Genomic DNA, 16881 nt, shown 5'->3' with positions numbered 1-16881 from the left:
TGTCTGTGGTGGCTTGGCCCATAAGGCAGAGGCGCAGCAGTCAGGTTTACCTCAGATTGACAAGGCCCGTGCCTCTGTGTGCCGCAGTTCCGTGACGACGTCTACCACAACGTCCTGACCTCCGACCTGCCCAACCTGCTGGAGTACGGGAACATCACGGCGCTGACGCACCTGTGGGGCTCTGGCCAGATCTCCAACTTCGAGTACCTCACCCACCTCAACAAGCACGCCGGGCGCTCCTTCAACGACCTCATGCAGTACCCCGTCTTCCCCTTCATCCTGAGCGACTACACCAGCGAGACGCTGGACCTGAACGACGCCTCCATCTACAGGTTCCTACTCTCAACTGCACCTTGCAAAGCTGACCTGTAACCACTAGGACGTTTTATTTGGGCCCTGCTACCACTGGATAAGCATTCTTGTTGATAGTTTTTGCACTGTATGAGGTGTAGGTTTGAAAACCTTATATTCACTTGTTTCCTCAAAGTCAGTCTAATCCAAGAAATGCAAACATTTGGACTAACATTTGTGCAGTTTAACTTTACAGTACATAGAAACTGTCATTTATAGTAGTGAAGTACTGCCTCCATTGAAGGGCGCCTGTGTCAGTCCAAATTACATCAAAAACAGCCAATCGACAAATACGTCCCTGTGACTTGTCAGTCACACTGACTTAACTGCCACAAATAGCACAGGTACTCCTGTAGCTCGGACTCTGGCTTGTGAAACTGCCCCGGTATCGATCCGCCTGTCCAAGGATATCGGAGGATTAAGAGGCAAGGGGAAGGTTTATGGTTTTTCGATATTTCCTGACAGGAACCTCAGCAAACCCATAGCGGTCCAGTCCAAGGAGAAGGAAGACCGCTATGTGGACAACTATAAGGTACTTACTCACGACCCTTTCACTGATTCATCGCTCTAGGACAGAGGCCTGGCCTCTACTGCAACCAGCATGTCGTCAGCATGTCTCTAGGGTAATGTGAAAGGTCTGTGACTCTGTCTTTGTTCCTTTCACCACTTTAATTTAAAATTAAAGGAGAAAGTAACATTGCTCTTTCTATCATGTTTCCCCAATAAGCCATTTATACTGTACCTCTGTTTCTGTGTCTTGTCCTTTTCACTTATATTTCCACGTCTGAAAGTAGCCATATGTTACATGTTGTTGTTATATTTGTTTTGTGGATGCACATATGTTACATCAGAGATTATTGGTACAGAGGGAGAGACTTTGTGAGGGTGGGTGCATTTATGTGCATGTGTCAGTCCGTGCGTATGACGGATGTTGGCCTTGTAGTACCTGGAGGAGGAGTTCCGGAAGGGGGTGCGCGAGGACGACCCCATGCCCCCCGTCCAGCCCTACCACTACGGCTCCCACTACTCCAACAGCGGCACCGTGCTGCACTTCCTGGTCCGGATGCCCCCCTTCACCAAGATGTTCCTGGCCTACCAAGGTGAGAGGGGGCGTCCTTCCAACATAGACCCGAGTAGCCACAAAACACAGAGATTAGAAACACAGATGCATTTACAAGACTGATACAGAGAGCCACGCCGTGCTAAGATATCTGATGGCAGTGTATTTGCTTCTAAAGGGTTTTAGGAAATTCATTTCCATTTGGAGTGGTTGGTCACCACATACTGCCTGCTGAATTTCTGCTGCTGTTCCCTGCCTCTGCTGTTCCTAAGCAGCTAAGAGTAGTGCCTTCAAAGGAGTGTAATTAGGAAGGAGTTTTGATCATAAAAGTGATCGATTGATCTTTTGTTATTGGAGGCCCGGGCCGTGGGTTTCGCCATTGAAAGTGGTTGTCGGTCCCTGTGTCGTGAGGCCTTTTTTCCCTCCAAGAATAGGCCTCAATGCGAATGTAAATTATGCAGTGTTCTTATTCCCCTCTCTCCCTCTGCGGGATTGGACAGACCAGAGCTTTGATATCCCGGACCGGACGTTCCACTCCATGAACACCACGTGGCGGCTCTCCTCCTACGAGTCCATGACGGACGTCAAAGAGCTCATCCCAGAGTTCTTCTACCTGCCAGAGTTCCTAGTTAACAGAGAAGGTCAGAGTCCATTTCCTTCATGTATGTATCTCAGTTTAACTCACAGCTGAAAAACTGACGTTTTTACACCATTTAGTGTCCCCGCATGGCTGCCAGGGTTCGTAAATCAGAGTCTGTGGTGTGGAAGTTCTTTGATACAGACAATCACTTTTGCTGTTTTGCTGTGAAAGAATAGTAGGCACAAGTTCATTAAGTTCATTAAAAAGGGCTGAGTTAAAACTGCAGCTGTCTGTATTATTTTGGCTCTGCCAATTTTCTGTCCAGAGCTGGTCTGTCAAAGTTAAAGTCCTGTAAATGAAAAGTAAAATTCCTTCCCACATAGCAATGTGTGCTCTTCTCCACCTTATGCAGATTTTAAAATTGAAAATGTGTAACTGCTGCAACTCGGTGCAGGAACGAGAGTTGCCAGAAAGCAAATTAGCGCTCGCGCCCTTTCTGCTGGTGATGGCACCGTCTCTAGTCTCTTGCCCCGCTGAACGCCGCCGTGACCCTTCCCTCCTCTTTAGGCTTTGACTTCGGAGTGCGTCAGAACAGCGAGCGGGTCAACCACGTCAACCTGCCGCCCTGGGCCCGCAACGACCCCCGCCTCTTCATCCTGATCCACCGGCAGGCGCTGGAGTCCGACCAGGTGTCGCAGACGCTGTGCCAGTGGATCGACTTGGTCTTCGGCCTTAAGCAGAAGGGCAGAGCTGCCGTGCAGGCCATCAACGTCTTCCACCCGGCGGTGAGCACACAACTGTGATTCATTGGTGCTATTCTAAAGACCATTCCAACTGACTGAGACAAGGCTTAGTAGCTTTTATTGTAAATGAACGATTTCTCCTGAGACCCCTGAGAAGGGAGATATGAACAATGCACAGAGGAGTATACATTTAGGAAGGCTTTGTTTACCAAATGTCCTTACTGTTCATGTACTATACTATACTGTTCATTCATTTTTAGTCTCATCTGAGTCAGCGAGACATATGGCCATAGTGTTTTTATGACTGAATAAAGAAATAGACACTCTCGTGGTGAGAGCTTATATGACTGCATTAGCGTTTGCTTTTCTAGGTCTTCTAAGAATATAACCCCGATATTGATCGAACTGTTTGTGCAGACACGGCTCCTGTACTGACGTTCAGTTTCCTCCGCTCCCACACAGACGTACTTCGGCGTGGACGTGTCGGCAGTGGAGGACCCGGTGCAGCGCCGCGCCCTGGAGACCATGATCAAGACGTACGGGCAGACGCCCCGCCAGCTCTTCAGCGTGTCCCACATCGGCCGGCCCGGCCCGAGGCTGCTCATGGAGGGGGAGCTGCCGGCCGCCATGGGCCTGCTGGTGCATCTGGCCTTCCGCGAGACCCGCGAGCACGCCAAGGAGGTGGTGTACCCGGTACGTACACGCCAACACGCCGTCCCTCTGTCCCTCACGAGCAAAGGAGGGAATATCGGGGGGGGGGCGGCGGTGTAGCGTACTGCTTAAGGAGCAGGACTCAAAACCGAAAAGTTGCTGGTTCGATTCCGCACTGCGGCACTGCTGCGAAAAAAAAACTGTAGCCGATCTAAGTCGCTCTGGATAAGAGCGTCTGCTAAATGACAATAATGTAATGTAATGTAATGTAATGTAATGAATAATGGGCAACTTGTGACAGGACAAATTTAAGAATTTGGCATTTGACTGCAGCAAAGAAGACTTCCCTTTGGAGGAATGAGGAATGAGGAGGAAGGTTTAGGGAACAGCAAACTGGAATAGGGCTGCTTCTGGGCTGATCACTGATTAGTTAATGTTGCTGGTGTCGCTAAGCACTGGTCCACCAGCATCTTGCACAGACACTGTGGCCGTGCTGTTAAAGGCACCCATTCCCTGCTTGTCGTTGCAGAGCCCCCTGCCTTGGATCAAGGGTCTGAAGTGGGGCGAGTATGTGGGGTCCCCCAGCGCCCCCGACCCGGTGGTGTGCTTCAGCCAGCCCCACGGAGAGCGTTTCGGCTCCCTGCTGGCCCTGCCCACCCGCGCCGTCTGCGGCCTCTCCCGCAACTTCTGCCTCATGATGATCTACAGCAAGGAGCAGGGTGAGCCTCCTAGCTTCTCTTCCTCACAAATACTCATCAGGTCCTGTGCTGCTAACACTGCTGTATAAATCGACACCTGCTGTTTCACAATAATATCCATTGGAACTCTGACATTCAGGATCTTCATTCTTTAAAAATGAGGCTAACAGTCAAAAAACCTTTGTCATACTGTCCTCCTGGTGAATGGTGTTATTTTATTGATAATCATTGTACACTCTGAAAAGTCAGCACAGAAGTTAATTACAGAAGAAATGACAAGCAGTGTCTATGTTTTTAGTAAGGCTGTTAAGAAGTGCTAACCGATGGTCATTTATACGAGACATTTTTAATATACAAAAACAATTTCAATTTTTAAATTTAAGATCATAAGCTAAAACTAGATGCATGCAAATCAAAAGGATTTTCTAAACTGTATTTGACTTAGCGTATTATGTAACAGCACAGTCCATTTCTCAAAGTGTTTTTGCAAGTGTGTATTCCATTATCTTCCAATAATCCATACCTGCATGCTGCTTTAATGTTCCGAATCGATTTTCTGTTTCGACCACAAAGGACCTGGCAGAGACCTCTGCAGTCAGGTCACGTTGTGTGTGTGGTCACTGCTCCCCCCCTGGGTGACCCCTGCTGCGCTCTCTCTCTCTCTCTCTGCAGGGGTGAGGAGTATGCACAGCACAGACATCCAGTGGTCGGCCATCTTGAGCTGGGGCTACGCTGACAACATGCTGCGGCTCAAAAGCAAGCAGAGTGAACCTCCCATCAATTTCATCCAGTGCTCTCAGCTTCACCAGGTGGGTCCTGCTGAAGGATTGTGGGATACAGATAGACCGCCTGTTCGCCTTACCTGGAGTAACCACGAAAACACATTTGGCCTGACATTGATTGCTAACCTGTCACAGCTGAGGAGAACCAGGGTCAACAGACACAAAATTGAACTTAACCCTGTAGAACCCAATAGAGACTGCAAATGGCTGCTCAAGAGGGAAGTGACCACAGAAATCTCAAGCACTCTTCAAGTTATGAAAAGGAAAGTCCATGGTTTGTAACATACATACAAATACATGTATCCATGCTAACACTACATTCTGTATTACAACCAGACAGTAGAAATGACATAGGTTGCCATTTCGAGATTCAGACGGACTATGCCTTTGAGTGACTGGTAGTGTGAATGAGTGTGTTCACCTCAAAAGAGGCTGTGGTAATGAGCTGCAAATCTGGTCAGGAATTGAGGGAAACTGCCGAGGAGACAGATGAGAAAACCTTTGCGAGTGAAACTTCAGGGAATTAAACACCAATCAACTGATAATGTATTAGTTTTTAATTTCCTGTTTCTTGTGGAAATTCTTTGTATTTTATAGTACTCTCAAACTCTGTTGGGTTGCAAAGTTTGGACAGCCATTCTTATGAAAAAGGCATAAAATTACCAAAAAAATAGATGAGATTTTGCCGAGTATTTGCTGAGTACATTTAAAGAAGACAAATGCCCTTGTGAGTCCTTCGCACGACAGCTGCAGAAACAAAATGAACGAGCGAAAGTCTGCTTCTGCCGAGCTAAGGTTTGTTCTGACGCAGGGGATCTCTTTGCTTTCTGCGAATAAGCACACAGCAGAGCCCGTTCCTCTCTTCTGTGGCGGAGGATGGCTCCATGCCCTGCTGCTTGTGTGCGCTTGTCTGCACTTCCTGTGACAGAGGGATGCTCTGTTAACCTCGCCCCGCCCCCACCCCTCTCTCTATGCTCCAGGTGACCAGTTGTGCCTGGGTGCCTGACAGCTGCCAGCTGTTCACTGGCAGTAAGTGTGGAGTCATCACAGCCTACAGCAACCGCTTCACCAGCAGTACAGTATGTACATTTCACTTGGCCGTTGTTTCCCAGGGCAACACCCCCCCTCCCCCCCCCTCTCAACCATCAGAGCACAGAAGCAGTTTGAGTCTTTTGTCATGGCTTCATTTGTCAGATCATAGTTTCCCTAGAAACACATTTCCAGGAGACAGCAGATGGGGCTGCTGTTGATCAAACATGAAAGGGCCCCCACTGCCATTCACTGGCTCTCTGGGCCAGGCTGTGGGACGATTACTTCAGGTGCACTTTTAGCTGAAAATTGGGGGTCATCGATTACATGTGCTTTAAAAGGTCTTTAAAACTTAAAAAAGAGTTTTCGTAAATGTTGAATATAAGTAAGCTTTTACCACATGTTGTGTGTAGACAATGCTTCTTTTCAGGTTTATGCTGCTGATAGGTAGTGGAACAAGTTTTACTCATTTGTAGTGTTCAGATGTGGATTGTTGAGCAGTAGGTAGTGTAATGTGATAGTAGTCCAGGTTGTCAGCCCTCATGTGTTGACCAAGGGTATTGACCTCTGACCTCCTGCTGATTGATGCCACGTGTCTCTTCAGCCGTCTGAGATGGAAGTGGAGTCGCAGGTGCACCTGTACGGCCACACAGCGGAGGTGACAAGCCTGTTCGTCTGCAAACCTTACAGCATTCTCATCAGCGTCAGCAAGGACGGCACCTGCATCCTTTGGGACCTCAACAGGTGCATGCCACCTCTGTCCCCCAGAATACCCAGCACGCAACACACTTAAGTGCCAGGAACTCCAGTCCCGTAACACACACGCACACACACGCACGCACACACACACACACACACACACACAGTGGGTCTGGAAAGTTTACACACCCTTATAAAATTTCTTGTTTTTTGCCTTTAGGCCTGAAATGAAAACATTGAATAATTTTTTTCACACATTCATTTAGACATGGTAATCCACAACATCAAAGAAAACAGAACACATCATAGCCAAAGCTAACTGACTTCGCCTGTGACCAAGTGGTGTGAAGAGTTGAAATGTTGGAGTGATTAGTTCAGGATAAAGCTGCTCTGTAAGTTTTATTCAGCAGGTTTTGTATTTCTTAGTGCATGCCAGTGTAAGAAAACAAGTATGGGCAAAAAGAAGCTACCAAAACATCTTCAGGATCAAATTGTTGAAAGGTACAGGTCAGGAGACAGTTATAAAAAGGTATCAAAGGCCTTAAATATAGAATGGAATGCAGTAAAATCATAATCAAGAAATGTATTCAATATGGCACCACCAAGATGGATGACCAACTCATCAGGGAGGCTCCCAAGAGGCTAACAGAATGCTAGAAGAGCTGTAGGGCTTCATGGCAAGGACTGGCCACCATATGCACATAGCAACAATTTCACATGTTCTCTCTACAATTCTGAGCTGTGTGGTAGGGTGGCAAGACGGAAGCCCCTTCTCTCAAAGAAGAGCATCCAGTCTCGTCTGAACTATGCAAAAAGACATTCTAGATCACCTGTTGCCATGTGGAAAAAGTCTTGTGGTCTGACAAGAGTTAAGATAAAAAAATCTGGCCTTAATTCCAAATGGTATGTTTGGCGCAAAGGCAACTCAGCCCATCAGCCTAAGAACAGTCCCTGCTGTCAAGAATGATGGTGGAAACATCATGCTATGGGGCTGCTGTTTCTCTTCAGAAGGGACAGGAGCTCTGGTGAGGATAGAGGGGAAAATGAATAGTGCAAAATACCAAAAGAGTTTAGCGAAACGCCTGCTACCCTCTGCCAAAAAAAAAAGCTGAAGATGGGGAATAATTTCACCTTTCAGCATGACAATGATCCAAAGCACACAGCCATGTCCACAGAGGAATGGCTGAAAAAAAGGAAGATCAGTGTCCTGGAATGGCCCAGTCAGATCCCTGACCGTAGACCCATCTTTGGATGAGCTGAACTGTGCATAAGCAATCGCCTTGCAATTTAAGTGAACTCGAATTCTACTGCAAAGAAGAATGGGAGATAGTTGATAAGTTGTAACAGTTATCTTATAACTGTGACAGTTATAAGATAACTGAGAAGTTGATAGAGACTTATCCAAAGAGACTCACTGCAGTTATTGAAGCACAAGGTGCTTCCACCAAGTATTAATGTAAGGGTATGCAGACTTATGCAACAAAGGCGTTCAAAGTTTTTCTTAATACTTTTTTGAAAAACTGAGGGAGAGGGAAGAACTTTATTTTAACTTAGATATTGTTGGTTACAACATGTAAATCAAGCGCAGAAACGTCTGGCTTCACTTGTCTTGATTTCAGCCTTTAAGACACCGAAAGCAAGAGATTTTGAAAGGGTGTGGAGAGTTTCTTTTCCTCACATTTACTGTGCGTACAGTATGATGCCAGAGGCCAGAAGTAACACCAAAATCTACATAAAGGCTGACAACTTGTCCTTATTCTCAACCTGTTCATATTCTTATCCATCCAAAGTGTCTTTCTCTCTAGAGGCAGAGAAGACAGAAAACATTTATTCTCAGGTGCAGACTTTCCCCTGATGTAGATTTTTTTTTTTTTTTTGCTGGCTTTACACAACCGTCCTCATGTTGGATATGCTATAGCACACCTGGTTCTGCTAGCGAACAGATTTTCCCTCAACACTGACCAGTAAAAGGACGGAAGCTTTCCTCTACATTAGCACCGGGAGCGCGTCAGAGTGCTGCTTCACTTCCTCCTACACCAGCTCTTAGACGCCTAACGGCCTGCCTGTGACTGTCGTCCGGAAACATCTGCATTTTGACACATATCATATTGACGCACCGATGCAAGGACTGGCCGGGCAGTGTTGAAGGCCTTGTGTGGATTTAGCTTGATTGCCTTCAGAATGATTTAGGTGTGTGCACACTGCAAAAAATAGCCCTTCAAAAATAAGAAATAAAATAATTAATACAAGGTGTTTTTTGCTAGTAATAAGTGAAAAAATCTGCCAATGGAACTAGTGGAAATACACAGATATTCAAGATGCACCGTCTAAAAACAGGTCCTTGTAGCTCAAGGAAATTTTGCTTGTTTGGTGACTGTGTCTTATATTAAGTGTAAAGAGATATTTTGACTTGAAAAGAGACAAATATGCTTGGTGAGATTTGGATTTTTTGCAGTGCATTCATGGCCTGCTCTCTTTGCTCCCTGCAGGTTATGTTATGTGCAGAGCCTCACCGGGCACAAGAATCCTGTCACCTCAGTTTCCGCCAGCGAGATGACGGGGGACATCGCCACAGTGTGCGACTCTGGTGAGACTAGACACAAGCCAGGACCAGCCGCGCATGGATGTGCTGCACTGCTACTTTTTGAAAAATAACAACTTCTGACAGTGAACCTTTTGATCTGGTGCGCTGTAGTATTTCTGCTGTCTCCGTGAAGCTGTCGTCAAGTACGCTAATAACAGCGGAGGCACTGGCGTGAAGAGAATTCACTCGTAGGAGAACGGCGTGTACTGAGGGATATTGTGGAATTTCTTTCGTAAGCGAGCAATGTTAGCGATGTTGCGTGTCTGTTAATTAACGGGAGGAAGTTACTCACGGAGCGGGTGGGGGAAGCGGAGAAAGTGGAACCAGAGGCATCCAGCTGCCCACATGCCAGCTTGAAGAGCAAGCCCGTAACATAACTAATGAATGCTGGCCCTCGTTCCTGCTGCAAATAGCAGAATGCGAGAACAGAAAGACACAAAAGAGAGCGTACAAACTTGGCAGTAGGAGTTAGACTATGCAAATAGTGGCAGCGGTTGCGTTCCAAAAATAGAGCCGTTTCATTTGAGGGGTGCATCCGTAATTCTGTGCTCTGTGTTTTTCAGGAATTTGAAATTTACAGTTTGGGCTTTTACTTTTTTGATTTTTGAGTTTTTTTGATTATTATGCACTTTCTCAGCAGACACACCACAATATTAAATCAGTATCAGCATGTCCTTTATGTTGGTGTTCCGTTGAAAGTTTGATTCTTTTTAAATAATTGCTTTTTAATGTCAGGCAGAGACAGTCAATTCCACTATATATACCAGTCATATGTTACTAGTCGTTATTTTTCTGTCAGCACTTAACTGTGGTTTAGGTCTTAATTAGTGAATAGTTAGACTCTGCGGGCGTACAGAGAATACTGTACTTTTCACGCCATCCTTAAGCACCGATTGGCTGTAGACTGATCTGATCTGGCTGTAGATATAGGTCTGCTGGCTTTGCCTCTCATGTCACGTCCCTCTCATCGCATGCACCTCGTCCTGGCACCAGTGGGTGGAGGCAGTGACCTGCGGCTGTGGACAGTCAACGGAGACCTGATTGGTCACGTCCACTGCAGGGAGATCATCTGCTCGGTGGCGTTCTCCAATCAGCCGGAAGGGGTGTCGGTCAACGTCATCGCCGGGGGTCTGGAGAATGGTGTGGTTAGGTAAGGAGGCAGGCCTCTACCTTTATTATCTCTCTCTCTCTCTCTCTCTCTCTCTCCCAACAACAAATCCTTCTCTCCTCTTCATACTGCAAAAACCCAGCGCTGGCATGAGGGTAAGATTAACATACGCTGTATCTTAATATCCAAGATTAACATATGCTGGTCTGCTGCGACCCATACTTATTCGTCCAGTGTTCACCTTTTTCAAAATTCACATCAGAAAAGGCATGCCTCCTGCTAAAAAGGGGCGTGAATGTTGGTGGTACACTTCTGCCTTGTCCCTCGTCAAATATATTGCGCTGAAACCCGAGAGAATCTGTAGTGGTTTACTATGGGTTCAATTAGTGGGTTGAATAAAAGGAACTGCGTGCAAATACACTTGGTTATTTAGGTGAAGGGAGTTTTATCTTGAGGTGCGATTTTACGTAAGCACTCTGGGGTGGCTTTGAAATGATGACACGGCGGCGTTGCCGCCGGCGGAGCGCGGCTTCGGATCAGACGAGCCTTTTGTTTCCCCAGATTTAATTAGGAGCTCGTAATTAGCTTTTCAAACGCTCCCTGAGTCACGCTGGCGGGCGACCTCGTCGCAGCGGAGACGCGGGCCTGCGTCACGCGGCGGCGACCGGTCTCCCGCTGCGCCGGCAGAGACGGGCCCTCCGAAGGGGGGGCGAGAGCCGCCGGCTGCAAGGGTGACTCATTAACACCCTCGGTGTAAAAACGGCGCCTCAGGTGGGGTGGGCGCCGTCCGAGAGCACGAGAGCGAAAAAAAAAAAAAGCAGCCGCCTCTCACACGGCCCGAAATAGACACGGACCGGACGGATAACGAGGGCTCCATTGTTGTGTCTGATTTGCCTCAGCGGAAACTACTAAGAGGTGGAGCCATTTTAAAACACGAAGCCTCTTTTTGTGCTTCGGAAACACATGCGTCACCGGACACTGGTGGGTGTGCAGGTGACGCATGGACCGGAGTCCGTGGCTGTGGCCATCCTATTTACATTACATTATTGACATTTAGCAGTGGCCCTTATCCAGAACAACTCACAGAGGTTACAGGTTTTATATGTTTTCCAATTATACAGCTGGATATTTACTGAGTTAAGTACCTTGCCCAAGCGTATAGCAGCAGTGCCTCAGTTGGGAATCAAACCAGCAACCTTGTGGTTATGAGCCCTGTTCCTGATCACTATGCTACACTGCCATCCCTGCCCTGCCATTTACCAGCCCTTTGCCCCCTTCTCATAGGCTGTGGAGCACATGGGACCTGAAGCCTGTCAGAGAGATCACCTTCCCCAAATCCAACAAGCCCATCATCAGGTACTCTTTCTAATCAAGGAGGACTCCTTTTACGTCCATTCAGTGCAGATAACTCTTTTCTGCTGCATCCCATTGTAAGCTGATAACGTTAGTGTAGATAATAATTGCGAGAGTGAATACATACGGCTTGTTTACTTCACTCAGGACACCCTTGAAAACAAGATGGTACATCTTTAGGAGTTTAGCCTGTAAATGTGATTTCAAATACTAATATGATTAGTGTCAGATTTGTTGAATCACGGAAACGTGTTAAGGAGTTAAAGCCTGTCTTTCTGTGTTTTTTTATGCGCAGTCTGACCTACTCGTGTGACGGGCACCACCTGTACACGGCCAACAGCGACGGCACGGTCATCGCCTGGTGCCGCCGCGACCAGCAGCGGATGAAGTTGCCCATGTTCTACTCTTTCCTCAGCACCTACGCCGCTGGGTGACGGCCCTCTCTCCCGGCCCTCGCGGGCTCCCCGCGGGGCCGGCCGTCTGCACGAGCGCCGACCCGGGGAACAATCGAGCACCGGCATGAACCGAAGGCCAAGGCCGTCCGTCCAACCGCCGGAGCCCCGGCAGTGCGGGCAGACCAGCCGACAGCCTGCCGTGCACGTTAAGCTACCAAATGAAAAGCGTTTTTATGTATATGTGAGATTGGTGGCAGCTGGTGGGATACTGGCTGGCGGTCAGCGTTGGGCGGTGTCGGTTGCAGCCTCAGATGCCTTTCTCTGCCCAATCCCAAGTCCTGTCTTGTTTTTTGTATGTTTGATTGTTTTTGCTTTCCTTTTACTGTTGAAAAACGTGATGTCGGGACTCTGTGTTTCTGTGTTGGTGGCACTACGGCTATTTTCCTTTAAGCTGCTATGAAGTGGCCCCTAAGCCAGGCCCCGCCTTGCAATCTGCATCGCTCCTGCATGAGAAGTGTGCCCTTTGGCGGGTCCGCGATATCCCTCCCGCTGAACTCCGACCCCTGGACGTGCAGGTGCTGGGCTGGCCTGCTTCGGTCTGTGCACTTGGGAGAGCCCGGAGCTCTGCAGTGGAGCCCCGGGCTGCTCATTTGCCCCAGTGTCACAGATCCCTGGCGTCACTCTCTAAGCAACGAAGAGGGTCCCACGTGTGCTCGCACCAATGGACGGCCCCCGCTGAACTGTAAGGCTGAGGGCGGCGTCGTCTGAACCCAGCAGCCCGCTGGCTCGCTTGCTCCCCCCCTTCACTTACACTGGACCCCCGCACTGCCTGCTGTATTGGGGCGAGGTGCGCACACCTCTGCAGACGGAGCATGCGGGGCTGGCCGGCCGCAGGGCAGTGTGAACACACAGGACGTGTGCCGCGCGGCAGCTTGTCTGTGTCACCTGCCATTCTCTTTCCTCTCCTCTTTGTTTTGCCACTTTGCGCCGCTGCAATAGCAGGCGTAAGGTTATTTATTATTGATGTCGGATACAACTACGTCTCTCTTCCCCTCTCTGCCTGTCTCTCTGTTGTTTTCTTCTTTGTCATCTGATCTCTTAGTTGAAGATTTTACTTCCTCACAGTGCCCAAGTTCTCCTGGGGCCCCTTTGCCTGTGTGCTGATACACTTCTGTGAAGAACCTGTTGGAGCACTTAGTTTAAAGAGCATATAAGTGAAGCTAGACAGAAAGTTGAGCAAAACCTGCCAGCTATGAAAGCATTAGTGTTTTTAAGTGTTTTTCTGCTTTTAAGGCTTTGAACAGCGTTTATCTCAATTCCCACTGAAAACTATCTAATCTAATATCAGTCAGAGAATCAAAATGCGTTATTGTATATTTGTGAGGCCTTTTCCCCCCTTTTTCAAAAAGAGAAAGAGGACATGCACACATGCAGTTACATGTACTCTGCTGTCTCAGTGAATCCTCCCAGCTCCCTTTCCGAGTTTATCATAGCGGAGAGAGCGCCTGGACTCTGTGGCTGTGCTGTGCCAGTCATCCTGGGATTTCACCCGTAACCCTCGCCACAGGTGCGCCTCCCAGTCTAGTCGCAGGCATTCCTTTACATAATTGCCGCTGTGATAAACACGAACGATCAGGCGTGCGCGCTTTCAAATTGCACATTCGAAGCACACAACGCTCCAGCAGGAGCCATCCAAGTGTAGGCGGCACACCGAGTCACCCAAAGAGTGTAATACGAAAATACCCAGCTGACAGTTGCGCCCATACAGGTGGACTGGCGGCCTTTCGCCTGCGCTCTACTTTTTGCAAGGAGGTGGACCAAATGGACCTCACCATGTTTTTTACCGGTCAGTTGAGTAATTGTTCCAACGGTCATAACACAGTGCTGAAGATTCCGGATGCTATAAGAGCAGGGGCCACCAAAGCACGACCGGCAGCGGTAACTCGACAGTGTTCGGAGGTAGCCCTCACGGTCTGCAGCGTCCACGCACAGTCATTCTCCCATCTGCATTCTGCTGCCTTTGCTTTTAGGCCTTACCGAACAGAGAGAGCTGGGAGGTGCTCATTAAGCACCGCTTTAGGATGGAACGTCCCTTCTATTTTTGTCATTTCCACTGTCACCCAGGACCGGTGTTTAGGAGCGGGCCGGGAGAGCTGTACCTGCAGATACAAACTGCCGTGTCAGAAAAATCCGTCCGCGGCGTTAGCATCTTGCGAAAGTCTGAGTTCCTTAGATTTGTTTAAAATATCAGGACTGAGTGCAATTTCAAATGTTACCAGCTGCCTTGGGTAAGAAGGTGTAATGGAGGAGTATCTGCTTTAAGTTTATCCAGAAGCAGCCTGTGTAACATTTTAAAGCTAAGGAAGACATGGCAATAAACAAGAGAACTTTGCTTAAATTTCTATGTCACTTAGTGGGGCAGTTGACAGAACTAAAGAAGCCAAGAAGGCTTATGTCATGAGCTAGAGGACCTGTTTGTCTGAAAGGGAAACTTTTTATTGTGAGATTTTTTTGTCATGCCTGGTACAATTTTTTTCTGAGTTTTCCTTTTTAATTACCTGATTATACACACATTACTATTTGTGCTTGCACACACAGGCAGTCCCAGTTTTACGATTTACTATTCGATTTCAAGAGATTCATCTACTAAATTCATAAAAATGCCACCATGGATTGTTATACTATACACAATCTGGATTAACGTGGTTATAACAGTTGGGGAGTGAGAAAGAGAGTAAAAAGAAGTGGAGTAAAAAAGAAGTTTGAAAAGTTAGCAAAGATATTTTTTCCAGTTGGGGGGTCTTTGTTTTAGTTTTGGCTGTCATTTTCCCAAGTTTAGATTATTTTCATGCAGTGAACCTGTGAGGAGGAGCTGAATTAGATTTATTTATTTATGCCTTGCGTCTGTGGGCTGTCTCAATAATCCTGTCATATGCCGGCCAGGAACCTAAGTCACGCCTACATGTTGCCAGGATAGCACTTTGTTATAAACGCAGGGACGCTTGTATGTGTGTCTGTATAAACCGGTATATATGTATTTTTATATACATATATATGTATGCACGCACACGCACACACACATACTGTGCAATAGAGACATGTGAAACACTACCCTATTACAGAGTTGGATTAATAAAACTGGCACCTTTTACTGTATGCTTATACTGTGTGAAGAGTTTTCCTGAGACCTTCTTTCTGATGTTTACAATGGGTCCTCTCTGCCAGTTGTCATATGGTCTAATGGACCATTCCCATCCTTTTGAGTACATGTACATACATTTTTTGCTGTGGTGTTTCTTCCTGAAAGAGATCGTGTCTTTTTTATCGTCCGTGTGCGTCGTTTCAAACGGCACGTCTGCATGGCAGTACAAGGTGTCGCAGCGCTGCGTAAATGTCGTCAGGTGACAGACGCCCAGCAGGGGAGCTGACGCGGAAGCCAAGAATGTATGAGCCCTTGTTGTGCTGGAGACTGTAAAGCATTCTGTTTTGTTGTTGTTGATGAGTTATGGTCTGTGTTATTTAAAACCTGTATATTTTAAGTTAATTTTGCCGACACTTCATATTTTCGTCTTAAACAAATTTTGTTTTTTTTTTCCTCCCTCCTTGAAACAGGGTAAGAGGGATGGGGCAGGGTGGTGCGGGGTATGTATTTTTTGTATGTATGTACAAACCAAGTGTTGAGTATATGAATATATATAAATACAAATATTTATGAAGCAATGGGGTGACATTTGTCTCTTTACCGCATTGATTAACTTTACCATGGTGTTAGGAATGCTCTCAACAAGGCATTTGGGCTGCCAGCCAGCAACCGATGAGCCACCTACTCAAGACCTCTACCTTACTGCACTTACAGTTATTGAAGAGCTTCCACGTGACTCCAGCCCATCTCAAGTAAATCTTAAAGTAGATCCTCTCCTGGAATTTTGGTAGTCTGTGTGTACAGAACATGCAACTTCAGCAAAGTCTTGTTCATACTTAGATATAAGGAATACAAATTTATTTTTTGTTTTTATTTTAAGAATGCAGACTATGTAGGTGTGTTACAGCTAATGTGTTTGGGTACTAGACCAAGAATAACTGCAGGATTCTTCAAATAGAGGTCCTGTCCTTCCCATTGGAAACATGCAGAATGTTATCCTGTCCTAAAACTCTGGCAAAATAGAATTGTATCAGCTGATATAGCATTCAGCATGTCAGATGTAGTCACTGCAGATCACAGGAATCCTGTCCAGTATCATGAAATAAATGGTCCACGTAGAGAAAGGTTTTATAAGGTATTATTGACGGTTATTATTCATAGGCCAAAGAATATTAATTAATTTAGTTGAATATAAATTAGGTTACTACAGTCTGTAATGTTGTGCTTTTTATATTTTGTGGCATACTGTTTAAGGGATTATGTTGTCACATTGCCATGCAATATGGCCACAACGAAAATACAACATCGTCACCAACAAAATTGTTGGCTGGAGTAACTGTGTCAGTGTAAGAACCTGTTTTATAGTTTTTGAAATCACTACCATTTTATGAATTTTTGGTTTTATTCTTCAAGTGGTATGATACATTATAGCCATAGTGACTCTCACTTAAAAGGCTCATGGATCTGCCATGGATTTTAATTTAACTGTTTTTATATTATTATTATTATTATTATTATTATTATTATTATATTTTATTTTCCAAGCTACTTAAAATGTTTTCCTCTGAACGGTGTGTCGGTTGCCATGGAAATTGGAAATGAGATGATGTACCATGATTCTCAGCTGTTTACATTTTCATTAACTACACGGTAAAATAATTGGCATTGTTACAAGGACAACGGTCTTGGCAAAGATATTTCTAAAA

The 16881-nt window shown here is 46.5% G+C and overlaps 1 protein-coding gene across 1 annotated transcript in view; it reads left to right on the top strand.

The window, feature by feature from the left end:
- Positions 1–12133, top strand: part of LOC118791176 (lysosomal-trafficking regulator-like) — an 81726-nt gene extending 69593 nt beyond the window's left edge. Inside the window, 14 exon segments of the mRNA XM_036548462.1 lie at positions 88–332; positions 817–883; positions 1295–1451; positions 1912–2052; positions 2559–2776; positions 3197–3427; positions 3915–4104; positions 4756–4892; positions 5846–5944; positions 6499–6638; positions 9083–9180; positions 10171–10327; positions 11570–11641; positions 11934–12133. Of these exon segments, the coding sequence (XP_036404355.1) occupies positions 88–332; positions 817–883; positions 1295–1451; positions 1912–2052; positions 2559–2776; positions 3197–3427; positions 3915–4104; positions 4756–4892; positions 5846–5944; positions 6499–6638; positions 9083–9180; positions 10171–10327; positions 11570–11641; positions 11934–12072 (2091 nt within the window). The 3' untranslated portion in view covers positions 12073–12133.
- Positions 12134–16881: the final 4748 nt, after the last annotated feature.

This window comes from Megalops cyprinoides, chromosome 1 (genome assembly GCF_013368585.1).
Source record: "Megalops cyprinoides isolate fMegCyp1 chromosome 1, fMegCyp1.pri, whole genome shotgun sequence".
Lineage (NCBI taxonomy): Eukaryota > Metazoa > Chordata > Actinopteri > Elopiformes > Megalopidae > Megalops > Megalops cyprinoides.
The sequence above is the reverse complement of the archived record's forward strand: the minus strand, read 5'-3'. Positions and strand labels throughout refer to the sequence as shown.